Below are 15224 nucleotides of genomic sequence, written 5' to 3' on the forward strand. Positions count from 1 at the left end.
TTTAATTTTATTCATTTTAATATTTTTCTTAATAGATTGTTTATTCATATAAATAATTGCATTTTTAGTTTACTTTGTATATTTAAATTATTATACATTAAATTTAATTAAATTATTAAAAATTTTAATCAAAGTTTATTCTAACTTTAATATTTATAATAGAAGAAAATTAAATAAAATTATTAACATAAATAAAAATAAATATTTTCTCTTATTTTCAGGACATTTTGCTGCCTGATTAGTTTTTGAACGTAGATTTAAAATCTGATGAAACGACCATCAGATGTTTTCCCTTTAATCGCTGAATCAGCAGAAATCTGAAGCAGCTGATCCGTTTCCTGATCTGTTGGAGCTTCAGGGGATCCACCCTGCAGCCGCTCAGCATCTCAACCTTCTTCTGTCTGCAGCCCGTCGCCCAGCAAGTCCCTGACGGCCGCCATGCGGGCGCCGCCCGGCCGCAACGCCCGCCGCAGCCAGGTAGGCCCGCAGACCCCGCCCCTCTCCCATCATGCAGCGGGGCATTCCTGCTGCTGTCAGGGCTTCCTGTGGCTTCAACAGGAAAAGGGAAGTTCTGGCTGAGTGTGTGTTTGTGTGTGTGTCTGTGTGTGTGTGTGTGTGTGTGTGTGTGTGTCTGTGTGTGTGTCTGTGTGTGTGTGTGTGTGTGTGTGTGTGTGTGTATGTGTGTGTGTGTGTGTGTGTGTGTGAGCAGTAATCTGCAGAGATTGTTTGGTCAACGTTTCCTCAGAGTTCAGCGGCTCAATGAGGCGTCTGTCCTCCGGTAGGGGACGGGTCCTCATGGGGCTCGCGTCCCCTACCATCAGGACATGTAGCTGGGGTCCTCCACTGAGGTCCATCAGAACCAGTAGGACCAGTAGGTCCGGCTCACGCTGCTCTGATGTCTCCAGGACTCCAAAGATGACGGCTCGGCCTTCATCTGCCCGCTGTGTGACAAGAACTGCCAGACGCAGCACCAGCTCACCATGCACATCCGACAGGTAGGCCGCACACACACCGACACACACCGACACACACCGACACACTGACACACACTGACACACACTCCTCTGCCCGCAGCACAACGCGGACGCCGGCGCCACCGACCACTCCTGCAGCATCTGTGGGAAGTGTCTGAGCTCGGCTTCGTCTCTGGACCGACACATGCTGGTCCACAGCGGGGAGCGGCCCTACAAGTGCACCGTCTGCGGCCAGACCTTCACCACCAACGGCAACATGCACCGGTACACACACACACACACACACACACACACAGCAGAGAATCGTCCTGGTCGTTTCCTGCTGCTGCAGCCTGAGGCGTCGGGGGAGACAGGAAGTGGGAAGCAGATTCAGATCCAGCCGCCATCACACCCACCAGAGCTCCACCCAGCCAATTATCAGCCGGGTCCATCCTCCGTTGCCGGGGCCGACGACCCGTTAGGCTGCAGGAAGAGGCCGGGTCCAGAATCAGGCTTTAGTCACCAGTAGCTGGTCCCAGTCCTCCCAGCGCTCCCTGTTTGCAGCGCTGTGGTTCTGTGAGGGTTTCTGTCGGCCTGCTAGCCGTGGGCAGGAAGGAATGACGGAGGCCGACGGACACACAGCCATTCTTCTGCTCCAACACCACGATCCGTTGAAAGAGTTCAGTTCAGATCCAAACGCTAAACGACAACAAAAGGAAAGAAGAGGAGGAGGAGGAGCAGAGACACAAACCAGCAAAACCAGCAGAGAAACTTTAATTCTTTAAAGAGGATTCAGTCAACAAGAATCTGTTCATTTCATTAAAACTTCCACTTTTCATGCAAAACAAGTTTATTAATGACAGTTTATTAAAGGAAATAAAGACGTAGTTTGGTCGGGTCTGGAGAGCAGACAGGAAGTATCAGACATTATAAAACGATGTGATATCAGCAGAGGGGCTGATGGGTAATGTAGTTCCCTAGCAGGCTGCTGGCAGAGCAGAACATCTGGAAACATCGTTTGCTTTGAAAGTTTGAGGCTGAGAGAAGAAAACTGATCTAAATGTTTCCTCTGGTCTCACTCCTTCCTCCTCTTCCTCCTCCTCTTCCTCGATGTTTTCTCAGGTCTCAACTTTCTTCCTGACTCCATCTTTTTCTTTCAGTCTCACTTTCCTCTCATCTGTTTCTTCTCATTTCCCCTCGTCAAACTTTTCCTTGTGTTCATCCCTTCTCTCTCTCTCTCTCTCTCTCTCTCTCTCTCTCTCTCTCTCTGACTCTGCTGACTCTGCGTGTTTGCTGCTCTCTGATTGGACGGTTCAGGGGTCAAGGGTTTGCTTGCAGCAGCCTCTGCTCCCTGATTGGGCCCCTGCTCCCCTGCGTTCTGATTGGTTGATGAGCGGCTTCCTGTCAGCTGCTCCAGATCTGCTGACTGGCTGTCAGGACCTCTTATGGCCGTCCAGCCGGCTGCCTGAGGTGCTATTAATAGATGACACCTTGGAGCCCCTCTTCCTCTTTTACTCATCTTCCTCACTGGTTTCCTAGCAACCTTCCTCACCTTCCTCTCATCTCCTTGTGTCCTTCGTTTCTTGCTCCCTTTTTCTCTCTATTTATATTCTTTCCTCCCTCTGATGTCTCATCATCTCAGTCACAATCTGCTGGCTCCGCCCACTTCCAGTGGACTCCGCCCACTTCCAGTTGAACCAGAATGTTTTCCCAGAGTTCCTCCTGCAGCTCCTTCCTGATGAAGGTGATGACCTTTGACCTCCTCTCCCCCTCAGGCACATGAAGATCCATGACAAAGACCCGGCCAGCGGCCTGGTGCCCCTCAGCAGCCCCCCGTCCCCCACCAAGCGCCGCCGTCCCTCTGTGAAGCGGCGCCAGGGCCTGGAGGACGACCCCGGAGACGAGCCGCCCGCCAAGAAGGTAAGAGCCGCGTTGCTCCTGCCGCTCCGCCCGCCGCTCCTCAGGGAACCAACGGCCCGGCTCTGTGTCCAGGTGACGGAGGAGGCGGGGGCGGACGAGTCGGCGGCGCTGCCTGGGGCGGAGGAGGAGCTGCTGCCGTGTCCCATCTGCTTCAAGACCTGCAGCTCCAGACTGGACCTGGACGCCCACATGGACACGCACCCGGACACCCTGCTGAGGTAGGGACGCACCAGTTATCCCAGTTACCCCGTAAACAACCGCTGGCTGGTTGCCATGGAAACAAACTCACCTGTCCCACAAAGACACAAAGTAAGTTTGTTATTCATGGAGAAGGAAACTAGAGATGGAGGGATGAGAAACTGGAAGAAAGAAAGTGATCAGAATAAAATATGGAGAGAAAATGATGAAGGGATGATAAAAGGAGGAAAAAATAATGAAAAGAAAAGCTGGAAAGGTCAGCAGGTGGCGCTGAGCTCGTTATGGAGGGAGGAGAATATTTAGAGGTAAATCCTCGTTAATCAGCCGGTAAGAGGATCGACTGGAGGGATGGAGGGAGAGGGAGGGAGGGAGAGAGAGAGAGGGAGGGAGGGAGGGAGGGAGGGAGAGGGAGGGAGGGAGGGAGGGAGAGATGGAGGGAGAGGTATGGAGAGAGGGAGGGAGAGAGAGGGAGGGAGGGAGAAAGAGAGGGAGGGAGGGAGAGAGAGAGGGAGGGAGAGATGGAGGGAGAGAGGGAGGGAGAGAGGGAGGGAGGGATGGAGAGAGGGAGGGAGAGAGGGAGGGAGGGAGAGGGAGGGAGGGAGGGAGGGAGAGATGGAGGGAGAGGTATGGAGAGAGGGAGGGAGAGAGAGGGAGGGAGGGGTATGGAGAGATGGAGGGAGAGGTATGGAGAGAGGGAGGGAGAGGGAGGGAGGGAGGGAGAAAGAGAGGGAGGGAGGGAGAGAGAGAGGGAGGGAGAGATGGAGGGAGAGAGGGAGGGAGAGAGGGAGGGAGGGATGGAGAGAGGGAGGGAGAGAGGGAGGGAGGGAGGGAGAGAGGGAGGGATGGAGAGAGGGAGGGAGAGAGGGATGGAGAGAGGGAGGGAGGGATGGAGAGAGAGAGGGAGAGAGGGATGGAGAGAGAGAGGGAGAGAGGGATGGAGGGAGGGAGAGAGGGAGGGAGGGAGGGATGGAGAGAGGGAGGGAGAGAGGGATGGAGAGAGGGAGGGAGGGATGGAGAGAGAGAGGGAGAGAGGGAGGGAGGGAGGGATGGAGAGAGGGAGGGAGGGAGGGAGAGATGGAGGGATGGAGAGAGGGAGGGAGAGATGGAGGGAGAGAGGGAGGGAGAGAGGGATGGAGGGAGGGAGGGAGAGATGGAGGGAGAGAGGGAGGGAGGGAGAGAGGGAGGGAGGGATGGAGAGAGGGAGGGAGAGATGGAGGGAGGGATGGAGAGAGGGAGGGAGAGATGGAGGGAGAGAGGGAGGGAGAGATGGAGGGAGAGAGGGATGGAGGGATGGAGGGAGCCATGGTTTAACCGACCCGGAGGAGAATGAATTTCAAACTTTTGAGGATCAAACTCCTGATGTTCTGGTCCGGTTTCAGATCCAGGACCTGGTTCTGTAGGTCAGTCCATTCCCAGGTACTGGTACCAGATGCTGTTAGCTTTTTCATGCAGCAGAACCGATATAGGGGCCAAATGTTTCCAGGAACTGGAACCAAACGGATCGTAAACTGAAGAGATGACCCGGTTCTGGTTTCATGGCCAAATCATTGCTAAAGGATCGGATACAGAGAGTAAACAAACCCAGAGTTTAAGATTAGATTTGAATCTGGTTCCCCTGGTTTCTGCTCTCCAGGTGTGATCTCTGCTGCCTCTCTTTCCGGACTCACCGCGGACTGCTGCGGCACAACGCGGCGGTCCATAAGCTCCTCCCCCAGGACCCCAGCGGCCGCCCCTTCATCCAGAACAACCCCTCCATCCCCACCGGCTTCAACGACCTGGCTTTCATCGACTTCTCCTGCAAGAAGTTTGCTCACATCGCTCAGGTGCGCCCCGCCGCCGTGGTCGGACCGTCTCCACCTCGCCGTCCCACGGCTCCGCCGGCGCTCTAACCCGTCCGTCTGTCTGCCCCTTCAGGTGTGGTGTGAGACCAACCTGCGGCGCTGCATCAGTAAGTTCCACCGCTTCGTCTGTGACTCCTGTGACAAGGCGTTCCCGCTGCGCTCCGCCCTGGAGCTCCATAAGACCGCCTCCCACTCAGACAGACCCGCTGAGGCCGCCGAGAGGCCGAAGGAGAACGGAGAGACGCGGGCCGACGAGGAACGTCAGGAAGCGGGGAATCCGCCGTCGGAGCAGAGCGGCTTCCTGGAGGCCCTCGGCCTGCAGCACGTGTCCAAGGTTTGCTCCTCTCCTGCTTCCTGAGGCCCAGAGCTGCTGGTTCTCGTTCTGATGCCGATGCTGCCATGTTCCAGGTGAAGTCCGGTCCGACCGACGACGAGATCCATCAGGCCCACCTGGACAGCATCAAGGTGATCCACGTGGAGCCTCCGTCCTTCAGCCTCCCCCAGGAGCCGGCCTCGGCCTTCCTGTCCGGCAGCCTGGGCGTGGCCCTGGGTCTGGGCGGCCTGGCGGCGCTCAGCATCCCGCTGCTGGAGGCGTCCGGCTCCGCCCTGCAGGGCCTGTCGCACCGGGACGCCCTCAGCCTGCTGTCGCTGCAGCCCTTCCAGGCCGGCTTCCTGCTGCAGCCGGAGGGGGGCGCCGCCACCGCCGCCTCCTCCAGCTGCAAACCAGGAGAGTCCGGCGGCTCCGGAGTCATGGAGCTGGCCGACATCCAGCAGATCCTCAAGGTGGCCGCCGCCGCGCCCAACCAGATGGGGCTGCCGCCGCTGGCCAAGGCGCCAGGCTTCACAGGTCAGTCCTTCACCAGCTTCTCCCAGTCTGACCGCCATACTGGTTCTTCTCTCTAACTGGTTCCGTCCTGCAGGTCAGCTTACGGGTCAGAAGGCGATGCCGCCGCTGAAGCCCAAGCCTCCCATCAGCCCCCGCTCCAGCCTCAGCACCACCACCCCTCCGCCGCTGCAGAGCTCCCAGCAGGCCTCCCTGGGCTGCATCAGCCCCAGCCTGCCTCCGCCCACTCCCTCCATCTTCAAGACGCCCTCCTCCTCGGCGGGAGGTGGGGCTCACATGGAGGCCGAGTCGATGGGCGACGCCAACACACCGCTGTCCGACTCGCCGCCCGCCACCACCACGCCGCTCCAGGAGGAGGCGGGGCTAAGCGTCAGGAAGGCGGGAGGCAAAGCGGGGAGCGGCGCCGCCTCGGCTAAAGGCTCGTTCCCCTGCCGCTTCTGTGACCAGGTGTTCGCCGTCTCCGGCGCCCTGCAGGCCCACATGCGCTTCCACCTCGGCATCCTGCCCCACCAGTGCAACATGTGCGACTATGTGGCGCCGGACAAGGCCACACTGATCCGCCACCTACGCACGCACAGCGGCGAGCGGCCGTACGTCTGCCGCATGTGCCACTACCCCTTCACTGTCAAGGCCAACTGCGAGCGCCACCTCAGGAAGAAACACGCCAAGACGTCCAGGAAGGACATCGAGAAGAACATCAAGTACGTCACCTTCAGCAGCGGCGCCGGCATCACCGCGGCGACCACCACACAGGAGGCGGAGACGGGCTGCGAGACCACCTGCCGGTTCTGCGGCGAGGACCTGAAGACGTACCGCGCGCTGCAGATCCACCTGCGCACGCACAACGGCTGCCAGAGGAAGCCGTTCGAGTGCCGGCGCTGTGGCGCCGCCTTCCTGGCCAAGCGGAACTGCATCCACCACCTGCTGAAGCAGCACCCAGAGGTCCAGGAGCGCGAGATCGAGGGACACATCACCACGCTGCTGCCGTCCACCTCCGCCGGCGCTGCGCTGAACGGCCTGGGAGCGGTGAAGGCGGAGGAGCTGCTGTACCCGGCGGAGCTCGACCAGCCGCTCGACTTCTCCGCCAAGGGGCGGGGCAGCCGGACGGCGTCTCCGGCCATCAAGACGGAGAACGCCTCGCACGGCTTCGACGGCGCCGACCCGGACCAGCCCATCGACCTGTCCATCCCCAGCAAGCGTCAGCGCCGGGAGGCCGGCGGCGGCACGGAGCTGAAGACGGAGCAGAGCCCCACCATGGAGCAGCAGCTCGCTGCGTCTCCAGAGGAGAAGGCTGCAAGCGGCGTTCTTCCTGTGCAAGCTCCGCCCCCGCCGGGCTGCTACCAGCTGCCTCCTGCCGCCGGCCGGGCGCAGCGCCTCAAACCGCTGCTGCCCAAGCCCTCCACCTCCTCGCCGCCCTCGGTGAAAGACCTGGCGCCGCTGGCCTCCATCGCTCAGATCATCAGCTCCGTGTCCGCAGCACAGGGAATGCTGGACGGCGCCGCCCAGACCGCAGCGCCGTCCTCGCAGCTCGACGCCGAAGCCTCCGGACCCGCCGCCCTGGATCCACCCAGCGAAGACGTGTCCGACGGATCCTCCAGGTACTTCCCCTCCTTCTGCCATACTTTGCCACCATCTGCAGCGTCTGACACTTCCTCTCCTAACAGACGGCGGACACGCAAGAAGCCGGCCGCTCTGGCGGCGAGGGAGAAGGCAGCGAGTGGCGGCATCGACCTGGAATCCAGCGGAGAGTTCGCCAGCGTGGAGAAGATGCTCGCCACGACCGACGCCAACAAGTTCAGCACCTACCTGCAGACCGTTGCGGCCGAGCCGGCGAAGAGGCCCGAGACGGCGCCGGCGGCGATGGAACGAGCCGCAGCCACCGTAGAGGAGGAGAGGGAGGGCAGGGCGAGCGAGGAGGGGAAGCCGGCGGCGGCCATGACAGTTCCTCAGACTAAAGGAAAGAAGAACGCCTACTCCAACTCGGTCCAGAAGATGACCTGCCCGTTCTGCCCGCGCGTGTTCCCCTGGATGAGCTCGCTGCAGAGACACATGCTAACGCACACAGGTAACCTGCCGCACAGACTGCTACAGCAGAGCAGCAGGAAACCTAGCGGCGAACTGAAGCCTCTGTCCGTCTCCTTCAGGCCAGAAGCCGTTCCCGTGTCCGCGCTGCGACGCCTTCTTCTCCACCAAGTCCAACTGTGAGCGCCACCTGCTGCGCAAGCACGGCGTGACGCACCGGACGCTGCGGCGCAACGGGGCCATCGTGAAGAAGGAGGGGGACGATGGTTCGCACGAGAGCGCCGGTACGGACCCCAACCACGCTCCCCAGTGGTTTATGACTCGGTCCTCCGCTGCCACCCTGAGCCTCATGTTGAGAACCCTGGGTCTCCTCCTCTTGACGGTTCCTTTGTGTTTCTGCAGAGAGCCAATCAGAGACGGAGCAGCTGCCACCAGAAACCAAGGACCTCGCCCCTGAATCAGGCCCCGCCTCCACGGTCAACAGCCCCGCCCACTCTGACGTCACTCCGCTAAGCCCCACCCCCAAAGCAAGCCAAGGTCAGCCAATGAAAACAGTTCAATCTCTTAATAACTCATCTATAAACAGTAAGCTAATGCTAACGTTTGTGCCTCAGGCTGCAGTCCACCTGCAGAGCAACAAGACACAGAAACCACTGAGCAGCCTGACCAACGGGGGGCGCCAGAGACCAAAGGAGCAGCAGCAAAACAGCCTCTGCAGAGCAGCAAGGTAACAGCCTGTCTGACGAGATTCAGGGCTAAAACCAAAACATTTACTGTCCCTTTAAATACCTCGGCTGACCTGATAATGCCTGATTTTATTTCTGATTAAGTTATTACCTCTGTTCTGTTAGATGTTACATTAGTTAGATTAATTTGAACACTATTAACCTACTTAGCCTAAATTTAGCTATGATGCTAACTAGCTACACAGCTAACTTTGTGATGCTAATTAATCTGTTTCATCCCAAATGTATTTAAGGAATGACGACCTGCACACACAGGTAGAACACACCTGAGATGAACCTCCAGTCAAATAATTCTATTATTACCATTAAAATTGTGTTCAGTGGTTATTTATTTCATGATATATTTAATGTTGGCCTTCAGGGCTCACATGATTCTGAAAGTCATATCCTGACCCCCCCATTTGGTGTCTGCCACACTCCCAGGGGTCGCGACCCCCACATCAGAGACCTCTGTTTTAAAATTCATCTAAATACAGAAAGATCATACAGCTCAGTCCTGGAGACTTTTATCCTCTGTTTGACATTAAAATGCAGTCACAGGTTTCGTACTTATGTAGTTATTATTCATTTATCATAAAAGTCTAAAGTAATTCTTTGATTTAACGATGACTTAGTTTTACTCATTTCTGTTGCTTAATTGTCAGGTGTCGCTAAAAAGCCTCAAACCCAAAATAAAACTCATTTTTAGAATTCTGGTGAATTTACAGATATATTAGTCTAACTCCACACAGTCGGCCTATTTCAGGCTTCTGCCTCCCATGAACCACATGCAGTTCACACTCCGACCACCAGATGGTAGCAAAGCGAATAGCATCTTTAGCATAACGACCAACATGTCTTCCTGCTCCTTCAGGCCGAGAACACGGACGACGACGACTGCCACAGCAACAAGAGTCTCGACCTGAACTTTGGCAAGAAGCTCATCGACTTTAAGCTCTCCACTTCCTCCTCAAGCTCCACCCCTCAAGAAGAGCCACGCCCCCCGTCTCCTTCAGCTGCGCCCCAGGACGCCCCGGAGATCCCCGAAGACCAGGACAAGCCGGCGCCCTCCTCTTCCTCGGCCAGCAGCCCAGCAGGGAAGCAGCAGCCTGACTACAAACACGTCTGCCGGGTTTGTACGAAGAGTTTCCGCTATGCAACGACTCTGGCTCGCCACGAGAGGGCGCACCTCTCAGAGGAGGAGCAGACGGCGGCGGTGACGGAGGAAGAGGAGGGTCCTTCACCTGCGAAGGAGGAGGAAGAGGAGAGCGGAGCTGCTGAGCCGGAGGCGGGGGAGAAGGAGGCGGAGATGGAGGAGGATGAAGGAGGAGAGCGGGAAGGAGAGAGCGATGGAGGCGAGAGCGGAGAGTCGGAGGAGGAGGAGAAGGAGAAGGAGGAGAGGAGCGACGAAGAGGCGTCGGAACCAAAGAACAACGTGGGAGGAAGGGTGGACAAGAGGAAGAAGATCTGCACCGAGTGCGGGAAAAGATTCTGGTCTCTGCAGGACCTGACGAGACACATGAGGTCACACACAGGTAGAGCACACCTTGACCCGCCCCCAGGGCAGTTAGGCCCTGCCCCCATAGGCAGATAGGCCCCGCCCCCATATGCAGATAGGCCCCGCCCCTAGAGAACAGATAGGCCCCGCCCCTAGAGTGCAGATAGGCCCCGTCCCTAAAGTGCAGATAGGCCCTGCCCCCATAGGCAGATAGGCCCCGCCCCCATAGGCAGATAGGCCCCGCCCCTAGAGAACAGATAGGCCCCGCCCCTAGAGTGCAGATAGGCCCCGTCCCTAAAGTGCAGATAGGCCCTGCCCCCATAGGCAGATAGGCCCCGCCCCCATAGGCAGATAGGCCCCGCCCCTAGAGTGCAGATAGGCCCCGCCCCTAGAGTGCAGATAGGCCCCGTCCCTAGAGTGCAGATAGGCCCTGCCCCCATAGGCAGATAGGCCCCGCCCCCATAGGCAGATAGGCCCCGCCCCTAGAGTGCAGATAGGCCCCGCCCCTAGAGTGCAGATAGGCCCCGCCCCTAGAGTGCAGATAGGCCCCGCCCCTAGAGTGCAGATAGGCCCCGCCCCTAGAGTGCAGATAGGCCCCGCCCCTAGAGTGCAGATAGGCCCCGCCCCTAGAGAACAGATAGGCCCCGCCCCTAGAGTGCAGATAGGCCCCGCCCCTAGAGAACAGATAGGCCCCGCCCCTAGAGAACAGATAGGCCCCGCCCTTAGCTCAGGTTTTTGGTGGAGGGAGGAAGCTGTGGTTGCCATGGTGACTCCCTCCTCTGTGCTGCCGGCGTGACGCTGTGTCTGTCCCCAGGCGAGCGGCCCTACCAGTGCCAGACGTGCGAGCGGACCTTCACCCTGAAGCACAGCCTGGTCCGCCACCAGCGGATCCACCTACGGCCGCGCGGCGCCGACGGCGACGCCAGCGAGGACGGAGACTCCTGCGCCCCCACCCCCACCTCCACCTGCCCGCCGTCCGAGAACGAGAGCGAGTGCGGCAGCGGCGCTGCGGGGGCCAAGGAGCTGGAGGAGGAGGAGGACTCCAAGGAGGAGGTCGAAGGTCAGCGGGAGGGTTCTGGGTCGGCGGGGGAGGAAGACGTGGAGAAACTGTCCGACCCGGCCCCGCTGCCCTGCGCCGACCCCCACCAAGCTACTGAATCAAAGACGAGCACCAGCACCGACTCACCCGCACCACCAGACGGCGCCAAAGATCCCGCCAGCTGCCCAGCAGGGGGCGCCACGGCAGACGGCTTCATTCAGGGGCTGCTGGAGATCCACAGCAAGCCGCTGGAGCGCCGGCTGCCCAACGGAGAGCCCCCCCTGGTGGGCGTAGACTGAGGGACCCCATCACCGCAGTGCCATACGACCGAAGGACGACGACGACGATGATGCAAAAACCAGCGCGTAAAATCTTCTCCCGAAAGACAGAACCTCGTTTTCTTGAAGTGCCTTACTACTAGTCCGACTTCTAAAGATGTTTTTGTTGCTATATCTTTATCTGCGTTATTCCGGAGGATGGATCTAAATTTTTATAGCTTTTTATGATGACAGTGATTTACTATTTTTGTGCGGGAAATCTATATTTCAGCAATAAAAAGATTAAATGATTACGATTTATTGTTCTAGATTTGTGTTTTGAGAATCGATGATCAACTTGGAGACGCGGACGGACTTGGGAACTGTTCGGGTCGAACCGGAGCAGCGACGGACTTCTGCTGCTCCGGTTTGAACATCATGTTTCAGATTTAGACTGAATAAAATGGCGCCTGGCGATGGGACTGAGGAAAACTGTTGTAACTGGAAACCTGCCGGTTTGACTCCCATCTCTGCTGGCTCATGGAAACCTTCAGACTGACCTGGGGGGGGCGCCGTCGTTCCTGGTTAAACCCATCACACTACCCCCCCAGAGGCGTTTCTCTCATCATGATTCTCCGTTGATTCCAGGCCGCGCCGCGCTCGGCTCTCTGCATGTTTGCATTCATATTTAGGTGTGTTTGGGGGGGCTTCTCGTTTTGTGGATTTTCTTTTTTTAACTGAACAAATTGAACGTTTTTTTGTGTGTTTTTCAGTGTGAATGTGAGCGTGTCTCTGGCCTGTCTCTCATCGTCGCCCCCTAGTGTTTGTTTTTAGGGTAACTCGCAGGGCCTCCGGCATGCTAACATGTAGCGGCACTAACACCTGTTCCAGGTTCAGTTTACCTCAACTTTTGCTTTTTAACTGAAGCTGTTAGCGCAGCTCCGGACGCAGCCCTGAAAATCCAACGTCTTCCTCCCGGGTCGCCCGGTTAAACCGAGGCGGCCGCCGCTAGCGGGTGCTAACGACCGCTAACAGGCGCTAATGAGCGCTAACTTGTCGAGTGTGGGCGGGGCGATATCGGAGGTGTTTCTGGGCTCAGACAGACGCTGTGTGTAGCTGACTCGCGGCCTTTCAGCTCCGTGTCAGAACGGGACGACACTAGATCGGTGTAGCATCATCCAGACAATCTGACCTTCAGCTCAGTTAAACCTGCATTTACTCCCCTACAGTATTATCGTCTGTCTGGCGTTTTCCTGGGTCCTGTCCGGGTTTCATCTCCTCTCTTAGGGTCCGCCTCGTCTGAACTTTACAGCTGACCCTAAAGGTCTTCAGCTGAGCATTAGAGACAATCATTGGTTTCCAGAAGAAGATAGGTGACAGCGGATAGGTTTATAAAGAATAAAACAGGTTGGTGTGAACACTATTTGGTGTCCGAAACCTGCTGCACATGTTCTTAAAGGGCTAAATGTCCATCAGCACCAACCTTAGCAGAGGGACCGTAGCCTGGCTGTCTCTTCTTTTCTTGCTTGTGTGTAGAAAACTTTGCTTCTTGTACATTTTTCTTTTTTAATATTAGATGACCTCATAAGCAAATCAAACCTCAGTGGCTTATATTGGAACTGTAAGGCGGTGATGGTCGGTCGCTTAGCGGCTTCATTAGAGGCGAATCAAGGATTTTTAGAGAAGTGGAACCGCTCCGATTGGCTCATCGCTGCCCTGAACTGGCACTAACGTTTTCCAAACCTACTACTACCACCTCTTCTGTTCGTACTACTAACTACAGTCAGGAGAGAAAGGCTCGGCCTCTTTAGCCGCTTCTGCAACAAACAACTGGACTTTATTACATCAAAAACTTTTGTTATTATGTTCAACCATTAATCAGGTATCTGAAACTTAAAAAAGCTGTTGAGTTATAATTTTCTACCTGAGGTTGCTAACACCAGCTAGCGAGCTGCTATAAGCCTCTTTAGCTAATTTGTTGCTTACTCTTTATGCTAATATTTAAAAAAAAGCTAAATAAAATCCAAATTGGATGTTTTTAGGTTGATTTTTGATTAATTGATGATAAGAAAATAGTTTGATGGGTTTTAGTCAAGATGCTACTCGGCTAACAGGCTAACAGGTCGCTGTTTTTAGTTTTCTGTCAGATTTCAGTCAACCATTCGATCAGTTTTCCTTCCATAATGATGAGCAGATTCTGTTTGATGAAATTTACCAGTTGGAATTAATTTACCCAAACATGTAGCTTTGTTGATGCTAGCAGTGCTAAGGGATAAAAACTGTTTTATTGGCTAATGTTTGTTTTCCCTGAGTAGAAAGTTTTCTGAATAATGTCTGAAATTTTTCCTTATTTTCCGGATTATCGCAGATTAAAAGAACTAAAAACTCATTTGCTGAAACCCAAAGCAAGCTAGCTGAACTGTTACGAAACAATAAATCTGTGTTTAGGAGTGAAATTCTGCCATATGGATTTTTATTACTTATTTTTCTTTCCAAAACTATTTTGCAGAGTTTTAATTCTTAGTGAATATAGGACCTTGCTAACAGGCTAACTCCCCTTCCTGATGCCAAGTAGTGAAAAATTTCTGTAACTTTTATTTTTATCAGACATTAAATAAAATTATCACCAAATTATTTGCAAAATGTGCAAATTTGAGACTAATTTTCACAAATTTGCAAACAAAGTTAGCGCTAAGGCTGAAGTGAAGCTAATGCTAAACCTTAGCTTTAGTCTTTAGAAAACAACAAACCATATCTTAGTAATTAAGTTGTGAATATAGTCCATAAATATCTTTATGTTTAAGCTGAACTGTATTTTGATGCTAACAGCCTTCATTAGCTTCTGTTGTTAGCGTTAGCTGTGCCGGAGGAGAATCGATGCTTTTCTCATGAATTAAACTTCCTGCAGAGGTCGGTGAAGGAGCGGCCCTTTCTCTCTCGATGGTTTCTGTCTTGTCTCTTCCTGTGTCCTCCCTGTCCTCGGGGGGTTTGTCTCCACGTCTGTCCCGTCTGCGTGTGCGGCCATATGAATACTGGACTTCCATTCGAATGCACATGGACTGTTTTTATTGTATTTATTTGGAGCCCAGGCGTGTGTTTCTGTGTGTGAGTTTAATTGTCTGCAATGACTTGAGAAGAAGCCATGTATTAAAATGTCACATTTATGCTGCAGAGTTGTTGAGGATCTGGTGTTTCTGTTGTTGTGGCCCGACCGGTTTGCTCCAGGGCTCGGCAGGAGGGACTCAGACTAGCAATAAGAATCCAAAAGCTTTATGTAGATTTTCCTGTGTGTGAGTGGAGAACAGTCTGTCTGGGTCTGTTGGTTCTGTTTATTTTTAGTTTTCTTCTATGACATAAATGCATATAAAACTGTGAAAATCTATTGTGATTAATTAAAGGGTGAGTTTTAGGTTAGATTTTTTTGCATGTTAATCTAATTTGTTCATTATGGATGATTTCTCCTTTCTCCATCACTTCTTGTGCTACACACACATATATAAAAATATCAAAATCTATATAATCTTGCTCTCAGGGTCTTTCACAAATCCATGATTTGAAATGCTTCTTGTTTTCCTCCTGAGTCGCAGCTTGTCCAGATTCCTTTGTTTTTTTTAAAGATGACATCATGATTCAGATCTGTCAATCACTACATTTAGCACTTGACTGTGAACTCGTCGTTACCAGACACAGAAAATGTGGTTCGATTTTTGGTCTCCAAACTCTCTGATCTGAAGCCTTTTCTGTTTTATTTAATGAGTTTTTCTTTGTGTACTGGACCTCAATCACAAAGCATTATAAAAACACAGTCTGGATCTTTTTCTGTCCCCTGCTGTTAGCAACATGACAGTGTTTCACAGAGTCTAGAGATGTAAGCCTCCTCTGTATTCAACCCAATAAGAAAAAGCAATAAAGATTATGTAAAGGAAA

General features: G+C 54.2%; 1 protein-coding gene across 1 annotated transcript in view; it reads left to right on the forward strand.

Moving 5' to 3' along the window:
- Positions 1-15224, forward strand: part of rreb1a (ras responsive element binding protein 1a) — a 41218-nt gene extending 25994 nt beyond the window's left edge. Inside the window, exons 5-19 of the mRNA XM_014984022.2 lie at positions 408-477; positions 906-995; positions 1075-1238; positions 2729-2873; positions 2946-3091; positions 4705-4894; positions 4986-5246; positions 5321-5759; positions 5833-7354; positions 7421-7821; positions 7901-8062; positions 8181-8315; positions 8393-8505; positions 9378-10038; positions 10816-15224. Coding sequence (XP_014839508.2) covers positions 408-477; positions 906-995; positions 1075-1238; positions 2729-2873; positions 2946-3091; positions 4705-4894; positions 4986-5246; positions 5321-5759; positions 5833-7354; positions 7421-7821; positions 7901-8062; positions 8181-8315; positions 8393-8505; positions 9378-10038; positions 10816-11339 — 5023 coding nt within the window. The 3' untranslated portion in view covers positions 11340-15224. The remainder of the gene's footprint in view (positions 1-407; positions 478-905; positions 996-1074; positions 1239-2728; positions 2874-2945; positions 3092-4704; positions 4895-4985; positions 5247-5320; positions 5760-5832; positions 7355-7420; positions 7822-7900; positions 8063-8180; positions 8316-8392; positions 8506-9377; positions 10039-10815) is intronic.

Source organism: Poecilia mexicana, unplaced genomic scaffold (assembly GCF_051168715.1).
Source record: "Poecilia mexicana isolate PSO_F unplaced genomic scaffold, ASM5116871v1 scaffold_15, whole genome shotgun sequence".
In the NCBI taxonomy this organism is placed as follows: domain Eukaryota; kingdom Metazoa; phylum Chordata; class Actinopteri; order Cyprinodontiformes; family Poeciliidae; genus Poecilia; species Poecilia mexicana.